The following is a 13,142-nucleotide window of genomic DNA, read 5'->3' as shown; positions in this document are numbered from 1 at the left end:
TGCACCTGTGGGAATGTATTGGCAATCTTGAGTTGTTGGGCAGACAGTAGTCATTTGAAAAATTTTAACATATTGGACAACCCCAATTATTACTGTGTAAAACAAGGAAAATGTAATAATCTCTGAGAGACATGATCCTTACTTGTTACTTAAGCTTCTTTAAATGTGTCCCTCATGATGTTAGAAAGCATCTCATTGATGTCTGTGTCCACTCAGGAGTCTGGCTGAGATGGCTGCAGCTACCTCTGTGCACGTGGTCGCCATCGTGGAGCCCATCATCCAACACGCTGACTGGTTCTTTCCTGAGGGTAGGTTCTGGATTTCGTCTGCAGCAGTTTGACAATCGGAGTCGATTTCACACCAGGAAGACACATTGAATACGACTGATATTAAGACTCAAGAGTCAGCAGGAGTCAAGATTAAAATTACTGCTGTGTCTGTCCGGGCTGAAACTGTGGTCGGCTGAAAAGCTACCATGAAAACTTAGAAAACAGATGTCGCATATTTCCCTCAATTCAGCTTGAAAAGGTCGGTCAAGTATCGCTGTGGTGAGCTGCCTTATTCAGGATATTTTCCATCAAATCAGTTTGTTTGTAACCATCATTTTTGGATAAAGGCTGAGTGTGTCAACTGAAGCAAATGACACCTTCACTTCTTTGATCAAAACACTCGGACTTCAGCTGTGGGAGCTTCTTCAACAGTTTCTAGACAAATTCAGACAGATTTGAGACTTCTAACTGCTCATTCAGGCGTAGCACAGATCCTTAAAAAATCTTAAAAGGCACTGAATTCATTAATCCAGAATTAAAAATCAACTGGTAGTAAAATCCATTGCTATTAAAATGTGTTACATCTAGTTTTTAAAAGTCTTTAAAAAGCTCAGACATGGGAATTAGAATTCTTCTGAATATGTTTTTCTGATGTTGCATTGTAAAATCTCAAAATAATGGTAAAACCTATTTTTCTTAAAAACAAATTTTCCAAATCCCTCCTCTTAAACTCATTAAGACAGGGATTAAGGCAGTGGAATCCCACATGTGGAGTGGCAACAAACTAAAATCACCAAGAAGACTATCTTTAACCTTACATAAAAACTGTTCATGCTTAATTTTTTTTCTCTGCAGCTTTGGTTATTGTAAATTTCATGCTGGGTGGCATTAAAAAAGACTTAAAAAGTATGAAATCTAACTTGCCTTAACCTGAAGGAACCCTGCCACCGGTAATGTGCCATGAGGAAAGTAATAGAGTAGGTTTTCTGTTATGGAAACCACAGTAAACCTAAAAAAGTGTTTCTTCTCTCACTTTATACACACACACACACCGGTCTATATCAAGCCAGTTCTCATCAGCAATGACTCAGGATTCACACAGCGTACAAGAGAGGCTTCAAAATAACTGCATTCACTCAGCACCAGTAGCCCTTGTTCAGTATTTCAACCAGATATGTAATTATGGTACAAAGACAATATTTGTTTCTGTAAACAATAAAACACACAGCTCAATTCAATATGAAGCCAAACATGTACTCTGATTTGTTGATCTGCAAATCTACTTTTAGATAACATCCACCTGCCGATCTTTCCTGGTGAAAACATCAATTACTGTGTTGTGTGTAAAACTCAAACTATGGGTGGGATAGTGGTACAGACCACGAGCGCAGCCCCAGACAGTATAAACAATCTTTTCTTTTTCTTTTTATTGTCATTTATTTGTAGCAGTCCATTTAAAAACACTTTTCCGTCCCTTTGATTGATGTAGGTCAGTTGAGGCTGAGCTCGTCCTCCTCCTCACTTTAATTTCCTTTTGCTATGAAAATCCAATTTTGCAAAATTGTTAGGTTCTGAAATGTCCGCGGCCGTCGCCATGACAACATTGATACTGAAGCTAAAATGAGTTAAAACGTGGTGATGTTCAAATTCAACTGAGCACATTTTCAGTGTGGAATCTGTATTATACACATCATATCTAACCCAGGACATTTTTACGTGAAAAGGAAGAATTCTGCTGTTTTACCTTAATGTTGACAAACACACGATCCAAGTGCTTCTTTGGCAGTGATTTTCTCATTGCAACATCTAAACCAGTGAATTAATACAATAATGAAAAAAAATACAAGAATAAACAGTAAAAGTACAAATAAAAGTTTATTTTATGAAATATTACTGATTTAGAAAATGTGATTTACAGGGAGACAGGGTGGGCACTGCCTGCCTTGAATACCCTGACCACATGTCTCCTGTGCTCACTTGTATGAACTGAAGCATGACAGCATCTCTTCTGTGATAAACTGTTTACCTGTAAAGGAATGAACAGTGTTTTAGAATAAAGATGAAACCAATTCTGAGCATCTGTTCTGATCGTATACTAGAATTCCTGCCCAGATTATATTTAGTTTTAACTGTAACCGTCCGTATGTCCCCTCTGTTTCCTGCAGATGTGGAGTTCAACGTGTCCGGCATGTTTGCGATGCCCACGCCTGCATCCAACCACAACAACCACCTTGATTACGACTGCGGCACCATCGAGAGGAAGAGGCCTGGCAGCATGGTGGGACCAGAGAACGACACAACGCGCAAAGACAAGTAATCAGTTACCTCCTTGAGAACCATCATTTTTCTGAGGCCCTCATCACTTACCAGGGTTCCCACAGTTGAGGAAAACTTGGAAAAGTCACAGAATTTACAATCAAATTTTCCAGGCCTGGAATTAGTGAAAGTTTTGAAAAAATCATGGAAATTTGTTGTGTGTCATAAATTGAACTACACTAACGCAACATCACGGTGGATTCATTTTCTGCAGCTGACGATGTAACGTAGCTTTAATATTTGTCAACGTGTGATGACATTTTTGTTTTGTTTTTCTTTTTTTGTTCATCTCGAAAGTTTCTTCATTTTCTCCCCACGTTCCGTCTCTCCCTTCATGTATGCCTGCTAGGCATGTCAAATCATTTTTAAGCACTTTTGGCTTTAGGGGAGTTGCATACAACTTTGAATGGCTGTATTGCATATTCATGTTACTGCAATTTTTTTTAAAGAAAACATGCCTCCCATCTTAACATGTTTTCTTTAATGAAGTTAGCTTTTTATTTTCTTCTTAAAAAAAACTGGCAATAGTTTTTTTTTCCCGTTTTTTGGGCTGATTATTTTTCCTTTTTTTAATTTGTTGGCAATTTTTAAAGAAAACTTAAGATATATTTGCAGTTATTTTTTTCTCTTTTAAATTTTTGAATACTTTTTATAGAAAACCTTGAAAAGTCCTGACAGAGTTTTGAAAGTTTGTCCATTTAAATGTGTCAGAACCCTGACTTACTCCATTAATTGGCTTGGACTTTAATCCAGTTGCTTTTCTTGGTCCCTTTCTTTTGCTTCTTAATTTTGGGGCTAGGTTTGAGTCCTTTTTAACATGATTCCTAACACACTGTTTTAATGGGGTTATGGTGATTCTCTCTCCTGGTCTAATCTCTCTGATCAAAGCTTTGGTGTTTCTCTCCTTCACTGTCTCCCCGCTCTCCCCGTGTAGCTCCTCTAACAAGCATTCGGACCACACCCTGCGTAGAGGCAGTAACACCTTAGGTAGAAAGCAGCACACCTCACCTGCCTTCCAGCCTCCTTTACCCCCTGTGGAGGCTCCGGGGCCGGGCCACGGGGCCCCGCAGGTCCCCCCGCCCTCAGCCGAGCCCCAGCTACAGGCTCCATCAGGGGGTTCGGGGTCTGATGCTGCCCAGCAGAGCTTGGCGCAGAGTCTGGCTGCTCTGGCAGCCGCTCAGCAGCTTCTAGCTCAGCACACAGAGGAGCTCAGGTAAGAGCTCTGTATCTCTGCAGCTGCACGCCAAACATGCATGCTTTTAAATGTTCAGTGTTGACGTCAAGGGACGGCATTCTCTGTGAGGTCAGTCTGGTTGCAGTTTAGTGGATTATGCATGCCTCACTGGCATCTCACAGACAGTTCCTCCTCTCTTGGTTCAGCTTGTTGCTCTCACAAAAACCGCAAGTTTTTCTTGCACCACCACCAGTTCTAGCTATGCAGACTGGTCTGAGTCGAGCCCACAGATGCAGCACAACAATGGCTGCTGTCATTCTGCTGACAGTCAGTCCCAGGCAAGGCCTCTCGACTTCCCATCCCTCTGCCTTCCTTGCTGAATCTCTGCAATCAGCAGGAACCTCACACTAACTGGCCTAAACTGCTCTGAGAAGCCGGGACGTTGGTGCCTGTTGTGCAACGACTGAAGGGTGTCTTTGATTTAGCTGCTGAAAGGACAACCTTCATATTCACACAGATCAGCATTCTTTTGGTCCTACAGACTCTGTCGTAAAGTTCGATGAAACACCGAGATTAGATTTGTTTGTTTGATTCTAATCAGTCTAAACTACAATTAAAAAAAACATGCAGTACTCAGAATTTCAGAGAACTCTCAGGTTGTTAAAGTCTCTCTTTTGTTTCCTTTTTCTTTAAAGCAACCCAAAGCTACGTGACTCCACAGCTGCCCCGACCCCTCTGCTCCAGAGGAACGGCACCGGAGGAGGGGGCCACGCTGCAGGGCAGCTGGGCACAGGGACCCCTGGGGCTGGATCCATGGGGCCCAGTCCGCATATGATGCGCAAAGGTAAGAGTCAGTATGATCATCTGCCTCAAACATTTCTACAAAACTTCTCAGTCATTAAGATTATAGGAAGATTGGGGGAGCTCTGTATGATGTTCACCCTCCCATTGGCCTCCCCTTTACACTGCACTCAGCTCAACATTGTAGTTTGTTTTACTTTGCACAGCTCCACTCTTAAAACTGTGCAAAGCAAGTATGTTGGCATTGCTACACATCAGCGAAGAGTTTAAGTGATATTAGAGTTAGATTTGAGCAGTTACGTTGGTTAGGAAGAGTAACGAGACAGTTCTGTCTGACACCAGGCAACATCGACGCTGCAATAAAAATATATTTAATTGCAAGTGAAATCAATTTGTGATTAAAACTGTACGAATCCATTTATTTTGAAAATCCAGAGGTTTTGCTTTCTGCTGAGCTGAATCTTGTAGGCGAGACCTGAGAAAATATCATTTGGATGCGCCACAAAAAAAAAAAACCCTACTTTTCATTTCAGCGTGAAAGGTTTTGCTCTCGTCCCTTTTCGTTTCGATTGCATAATAAAGAAACAAAAGTAACTTGTCCATGGTGCGCTTGCTTTCTTTTTAAACAGAGAGATGATTCTTATGCCTTTCTGATCCATTACAAGGCGCTGCTATTGTATAGCCTCAGCCTACATTTATGAACTCATACGACCTTATGAACTCTTGTGGTGTGATTCTGAAGTTCAGACTGAAGTCAAGTTTGCCATGACATTGTTTATTCTACCATTTATTGAGACACATTTTTGAATTTTTATCTCTTCATATAGTTTGAAAATAGTTTGATATGTGGTTAATAGTTTGTCACAACGGTGAATTACAACGTTTATGTCTGGAATAAACAATTAAGCTGTAGAGCTGCTGGTAGGTTTATTATTTTTGTGCAATGGGGATAAAGCTAGGTGGCTGGACGGGCTAGTTTTCACCATATCTCACCATGTTTTTAGTCCTAATGCTAAGCTAACAGCTTCAGATGGTAGCTTCATATTTTCTGCACAGACATGAGAGTGGAGTCAATCTTCTCATCAAACTTTGGGAAAAAAAGTGTATTGCCGAAAATGTAAAACTAGGGCTTTAACACCCTTTTTTTTGTCTTTCCTCACCTTTCATTCTTGGCTTTAATTTATTTATTGATTAATTATTTAAATGTTTTATAATGTAATTAATGAAATTCATTTATTAATTTTTAAAAACATATTTATTATTAATTTAAAAATTTAAATTTAAATTTAAAAAAGTGTTCAACTGTATCCTTTTTGACTTTTTATTCATATTTCTGGTGTTATTTTTAAATCAGGAGTCTTGTATGCAAAGGAACACATCTTTTGCATTTGTTGACATTCACAGATATGTGTAGCTTTTATACTATAAGAAAGTATATCTGTTAGTCTTTTCTACCAGTAATCACAAGATTCACCCTTATATTTCAGGTACCAAGAAGCAGGCTCCAGCCCCTCCCAAGCCGATGAACCCTCCACCCAGCCAGCCCTGTAACTCAGTAAACCACGCCTCCTCTTCTGGCTCCTCCCAGTCCCTCAGTCCCACTCCCAGACCCCTGTCCAGCCACTCACCCGCCTCACCCACCTCTCCCACCTCACAGCCATGTGCCACACCCAGACGCCACTCCAGCAACCAGCCGCCGATCCAGGCGCCCAGCCATCCGCCTCCAGAGCCTCCGTCACAGGCCAGCCCTCCGATGCAGCCCACGTCCCTCAGTGGGGACCAGCAGAGCACGGACCCCTCACCTCCAGACACCCCGACTCCTCCGGACACCCCTCCACCCTCCACCACCACCACCACCACCACCACCCAGGACGTAGCTCCTCCGTCCCCGTCTCCCTATCAGTCGGGCTCCCTTCCCCGTCCGCGACCCGTCCCCAAACCCCGGAACAGACCCAGCGTCCCACCTCCGCCGCAGCCCACCACGCTGACCAGTGACACCAATGGGATCTGTGCCTCCACGTACAAGATGATGGGTGAGTTTCTGATCAAGTTAGATTGTCTAAACTTTTCTGCTGAATGTGCTCTCTGTCTAACAGCGCTGTGATACCTCCGCAGGTTAAAGAGGCACCTGTGAGAGGTTTGTTGTTAATTTTCACTGGCAGCACTTTTTGTTTCATACTTCTCACCACCACAGTCATTTAGTTCTGCCTGCTTCTGCTATCGGTGTCATGTCGTTAAGAGCCCTGATGCACGACTGTCACGCTGTGTGTCATAGAGCTGTATGACTCTTTAGTGACAGACCTGTTTCTTAAAAGCTCTTCGCTTTTAAGCTCATGGTCTGTTTATTTTGGAAAGGCATAGATCCCTGCCAATAATACAGCTCCCCCCTAAACAATAATTAATGAAGGAATTCTGACCAGGAGTAGTTTCGACCGCACCTTTATAAGAGAACTTCATGTCAAATACAAAAAAAATTGCAATTTTGTTGAGTGATAATAAAAGACTGGCATATGTAAGAGGACATGTCTTCCATCAGGGCTATGTATCGTATCACGAGTCACTCATCTTCACAGTCACTGAAAAGTGATACCATCAGTCACAGTGTGAAACTGAGGCCAAACCCTGGTTTCACATGTGGATCTGAATTTACAGTCAGTAGTCATTTTCAGTTCCTTGACTGTCAACGGGGGAATTCTGTTTTTGTTCTGGGAATTTTTATCCTGTTCGTCAGTGTAGGTGTTGTGATGATTCTGTTTTAAGCATGTGAGATGCTGACATGCACGCTCTCGTATTGTCCTGCCAGAACGTATTCAGAAATTACAATCAGCTTGTATCCAACATTCAGAGTCTGTGCTCTTTAGTCAAACAGTGTATTGAATTGTACACAGGTGGGGTTCTCTACAGTTCTACATTTTCCATCAACTTCTTCACTGCTTGCTGCTCTGTGGCCAAACATCGCCACCTGCTGTTCAAATGTTCACACTGCTGTTTCACTGCTGGGCCCCTGCTGCTGTTTGAGCCGTGGAAAATATTACACAGCTGCACTGGATGGCTTCATACTCCAGGATGAAGCAGCACATGTTTGTGATTATGCGTTGGCATGATGTGGGCCGTCTAAGGTGTTTATGTAAATAGCATGACAACGTTATAACCGTTTCTTAACAACACAAACATTTGCTGAAATCATTTTTTCTCATAGATTTTTACCTTGTATTTTTTCTTTTTTTAGATTTGAAATTTTTTTGCATTTTTTTTTCTGTCTTCCTGATGTGTACTATACTATGACATGACTTTGTTGCGACATACTATGCTATGAGTTTTTGTGGGAATTTTTTTATGACATCTTATAGTATGGCTTTTTTGATGATTGGCATAGAAAAGTCACACAATAACATGTCATCCAAAATTCCACAAAAAAGTCATTGAGTAGCATGTCTTCCAAAATGGCATTAAAAAGTCATAGTAAAGCAAGACAACATACAACTCTATTTATCCAGGTGGTAGACCATTCTGATTTCAGCTGTTTTTTTGGAAGTGTTTTATTTTGGGATTTTTCGACATGCTATATTGGGTGTTGTTTCGTCATTCTATACTATGACATGTCGACATGCTATACTATGTGGTTTTTAGTTGTTTTTGGGACATGTCATATTTTGACATTTTTGGCAATAATACATACTTTGGTCATTTTTTCAACATGCTATATTATGGTGTTTATGGCCCTTTTTTGCAATAATCTATGCTATGGCGTGTCTCAGCATGTTATTTTATGCGTTTTTTTGCAGCTGTTTTTAGCTGTTTTTGGGACATGTCAAATTTTGACATGTTCCCCATACTATAGCCTTGCTTTCTTGGTCATTTTTTTGGTCATGCTTTTTTGTATGTTTTGGGGCCATTTTGGGATGTTTTTTTCAGCATTATATATTATAAAATGCCTTTACCTGCTGTACTAACTGGTTTTCAGCTGTTTTTTGGACCTGTTTTTTTTTATTTTTGCCATACTATAGCCTTGCTTTTTTGTAATTTTTTCAACATGCTATTTTATATGTTTTGGGGCTGATTTTGCGATGTTTTTTCGACACTGTACACTATAACATGTCTCTAAATGCTATACTAGGTGGTTTTCAGCTGTTATTTGGACATGCCAAATTTTGACTTTTTCGCCATACTATAGCCTTGCTTTTTTGGTCATTTTTGAAACATGCTATTTTATGGGTTTTGGGGCCATTTTTGAATGTTCTTTCAACACTGCATATTATAACATGGCTCTACGTGCAGTACTAAGTGGTTTTCAGCTGTTTTTTGGACATGCCAAATTTTGACATTTTTGCCATACTATAGCCTTGCTTTTTTGGTCATTTTTGAAACATGCTATTTTATATGTTTTTGGCCTGATTTTGGATGTTCTTTCAACACTGTACACTATAACAAGGCTCTACGTGCTATACTAAGTGGTTTTCAGCTGTTTTTTGGATATGTCAAATTTTGACATTTTTGCCATACTATAGCCTTGCTTTTTTTGGTCATTTCTTCAACATGCTATTTTTTTGGTTTTGAAACCACTTTTGAACTTTTTTTCAACACTGTATACTATAACATGCCTCTACGTGATATACTAAGTGGTTGTCAGCTGTTTTTTGCACATGTATAATTTTGACTTTTTCGCCATACAATAGCCTGGCTTTTTTTGGTCATTTCTTCAACATGCTATTTTTTTGGTTTTGAAACCACTTTTGAATGTTTTTTCAACACTGTATACTATATGTGATATACTAAATGGTTTTCAACTGTTTTTTGGACATGTCAAATTTTGATATTTTTGCCATACTATAGCCTTGCTTTTTTGGTCATTTTTGAAACATGCTATTTTATATGTTTTTGGCCTGATTTTGGATGTTTTTTTCAACACTGTATAGTATGACATGGCTCTGCGTGCAATACTAAGTGGTTTTCAGCTGTTTTTGCACATGTCAAATTTTGACATTTTTGCCATACTATAGCCTTGCTTTTTTTGGTCATTTCTTCAACATGCTATTGTTTTGGTTTTGAAACCACTTTTGAAAGTTTTTTCAACACTGTATAGTATAACATGCCTCTATGTGATATACTAAGTGGTTTTCAACTGTTTTTTGGACATGTCAAATTTTGACATTTTTGCCATACTATAGCCTTGCTTTTTTGGTCATTTTTTCAACATGCTATTTTATGGGTTTTGGGGCCATTTTTGAATGTTGTTTCAACACTGTATACTATAACATGCCTCTATGTGATATACTAAGTGGTTTTCAAACATGTTTTGGACATGTCAAATTTTGACATTTTCGCCATACTATAGCCTTGCTTTTTGGTCATTTTTGAAACATGCTATTTTATATGTTTTTGGCCTGATTTTGGATGTTTTTTTCAACACTGTATAGTATGACATGGCTCTGCGTGCAATACTAAGTGGTTTTCAGCTGTTTTTTGCACATGTCAAATTTTGACATTTTTGCCATACTATAGCCTTGCTTTTTTGGGTTATTTTTTCAACATGGTATTTTATATGTTTTGGGGCAGATTTTGGATGTTTTTTCAACACTATACACTATAACATGCCTCTACGTGCTATACTAAGTGGTTTTCAGCTGTTTTTTGGATATGCCAAATTTTGACATTTTCGCCATACTATAGCCTTGCTGTTTTGGTCATTTTTACAACATACTATTATATATGCTTTTGGCCTGATTTTGGATGTTTTTTCAACTCTGTATAGTATTACATGGCTGTACGTGCTATACTAAGTGGTTTTCAGCTGTTTTTTAGACATGCCAAATTTGGACTTTTTCGCCATACTATAGCCTTGCTGTTTTTGGTCATTTCTTCAACATGCTATTTTTTTGGTTTTGAAACCACTTTTGAACGTTTTTTCAACACTGTATAGTATAACATGCCTCTATGTGATATACTAAGTGGTTTTCAACTGTTTTTTGGACATGTCAAATTTTGACATTTTTGCCATACTATAGCCTTGCTTTTTTGGTCATTTTTACAACATACTATTATATATGCTTTTGGCCCGATTTTGGATGTTTTTTCAACACTGTATAGTATTACATGGCTGTACGTGCTATACTAAGTGTTTTTCAGCTGTTTTTTGGATATGTCAAATTTTGACATTTTTGCCATACTATAGCCTTGCTTTTTTGGTCATTTTTTCAACATGCTATTTTATATGTTTTTGGCCTGATTTTGGATGTTTTTTTCAACACTGTATAGTATGACATGGCTCTGCGTGCAATACTAAGTGGTTTACAGCTGTTTTTTGCACATGTCAAATTTTGACATTTTTGCCATACTATAGCCTTGCTTTTTTTGGTCATTTCTTCAACATGCTATTGTTTTGGTTTTGAAACCACTTTTGAACGTTTTTTCAACATTGTATACTATAACATGCCTGTATGTGATATACTAAGTGGTTTTCAGCTGTTTTTTGCACATGTCAAATTTTGACATTTTTGCCATATCACATTGCTGTTTTGGTCATTTTCACAACATGCTATTTTATATGTTTTTGGCCTGATTTTGGATGTTTTTTTCAACACTGTATAGTATGACATGGCTCTGCGTGCAATACTAAGTGGTTTTCAGCTGTTTTTTGGACATGTCAAATTTTGACATTTTCGCCATACTATAGCCTTGCTTTTTCGGTCATTTCTTCAACATGCTATTTTATATGTTTTGGGGCAGATTTTGGATGTTTTTTCAACACTGTATACTATAACATGCCTCTACGTGCTATACTAAGTGGTTTTCAGCTGTTTTTTGGATATGCCAAATTTTGACATTTTCGCCATACTATAGCCTTGCTTTTTTGGTCATTTTTACAACATACTATTATATATGCTTTTGGCCCGATTTTGGATGTTTTTTCAACACTGTATAGTATTACATGCCTCTATGTGATATACTAAGTGGTTTTCAGCTGTTTTTTAGACATGCCAAATTTTGACATTTTTGCCATACTATAGCCTTGCTGTTTTTGGTCATTTCTTCAACATGCTATTTTTTTGGTTTTGAAACCACTTTTGAACGTTTTTTCAACACTGTATAGTATAACATGCCTCTATGTGATATACTAAGTGGTTTTCAACTGTTTTTTGGACATGTCAAATTTTGACATTTTTGCCATACTATAGCCTTGCTTTTTTGGTCATTTTTACAACATACTATTATATATGCTTTTGGCCCGATTTTGGATGTTTTTTCAACGCTGTATACTATAACTTGCCTCTGCGTGCTATACTAATTGGTTTTCAGCTGTTTTTTGGATATGTCAAATTTTGACCTTTTCGCCATACTATAGCCTTGCTTTTTTGGTCATTTTTTCAACATGCTATTTTATATGTTTTTGGCCTGATTTTGGATGTTTTTTTCAACACTGTATAGTATGACATGGCTCTGCGTGCAATACTAAGTGGTTTACAGCTGTTTTTTGCACATGTCAAATTTTGACATTTTTGCCATACTATAGCCTTGCTTTTTTTGGTCATTTCTTCAACATGCTATTGTTTTGGTTTTGAAACCACTTTTGAACGTTTTTTCAACATTGTATACTATAACATGCCTGTATGTGATATACTAAGTGGTTTTCAACTGTTTTTTGGACATGTCAAATTTTGACGTTTTCGCCATACGATAGCCTTGCTCTTTTGGTCATTTTTGAAACATGCTATTTTATATGTTTTTGGCCTGATTTTGGATGTTTTTTCAACACTGTATAGTATTACATGGCTCTACGTGCTATACTAAGTGGTTTCAACTGTTTTTTGGACATGTCAAATTTTGACGTTTTCGCCATACTATAGCCTTGCTTTTTTGGTCATTTTTGAAACATGCTATTTTATATGTTTTTGGCCTGATTTTGGATGTTTTTTTCAACACTGTATAGTATGACATGGCTCTGCGTGCAATACTAAGTGGTTTTCAGCTGTTTTTTGCACATGTCAAATTTTGACATTTTTGCCATACTATAGCCTTGCTTTTTTGGGTTATTTTTTCAACATGGTATTTTATATGTTTTGGGGCAGATTTTGGATGTTTTTTCAACACTATACACTATAACATGCCTCTACGTGCTATACTAAGTGGTTTTCAGCTGTTTTTTGGATATGCCAAATTTTGACATTTTTGCCATACTATAGCCTTGCTTTTTTGGTCATTTTCACAACATGCTATTTTATATGTTTTTGGCCTGATTTTGGATGTTTTTTCAACTCTGTATAGTATTACATGGCTGTACGTGCTATACTAAGTGTTTTTCAGCTGTTTTTTGGATATGTCAAATTTTGACATTTTTGCCATACTATAGCCTTGCTTTTTTGGTCATTTTTTCAACATGCTATTTTATATGCTTTTGGCCTGATTTTGGATTTTTTTTCAACACTGTATAGTATTACATGCCTCTACGTGCTATACTAAGTGGTTTTCAGCTGTTTTTTAGACATGCCAAATTTGGACTTTTTCACCATACTATAGCCTTGCTTTTTTTGGTCATTTCTTCAACATGCTATTTTTTTGGTTTTGAAACCACTTTTGAACGTTTT

At 38.2% G+C, this 13,142-nt stretch overlaps 1 protein-coding gene across 4 annotated transcripts in view; it reads left to right on the top strand.

Moving 5' to 3' along the window:
- Window positions 1–13,142, top strand: part of arhgap17a (Rho GTPase activating protein 17a) — a 53,361-nt gene that overhangs the window by 29,060 nt on the left and 11,159 nt on the right. For 2 of the 4 annotated variants that reach the window (XM_042507508.2, XM_042507507.2), the window contains 5 exons: window positions 217–308; window positions 2,435–2,582; window positions 3,520–3,798; window positions 4,455–4,603; window positions 6,048–6,593. In XM_042507508.2, coding sequence (XP_042363442.2) covers window positions 217–308; window positions 2,435–2,582; window positions 3,520–3,798; window positions 4,455–4,603; window positions 6,048–6,593 — 1,214 coding nt within the window. Of the gene's footprint in view, window positions 1–216; window positions 309–2,434; window positions 2,583–3,519; window positions 3,799–4,454; window positions 4,604–6,047; window positions 6,594–6,675; window positions 6,698–13,142 lie in introns of all 4 variants that reach the window. The other 2 variants (XM_042507509.2, XM_042507510.2) reach the window with 2 other exon arrangements.

Source organism: Plectropomus leopardus, chromosome 19, assembly GCF_026936395.1.
Source record: "Plectropomus leopardus strain MGB_pleo_1.0 chromosome 19, ASM2693639v1, whole genome shotgun sequence".
Lineage (NCBI taxonomy): Eukaryota > Metazoa > Chordata > Actinopteri > Perciformes > Serranidae > Plectropomus > Plectropomus leopardus.
Note: the sequence above shows the minus strand (reverse complement) of the source record. Positions and strands in the feature narration are given on the sequence as shown.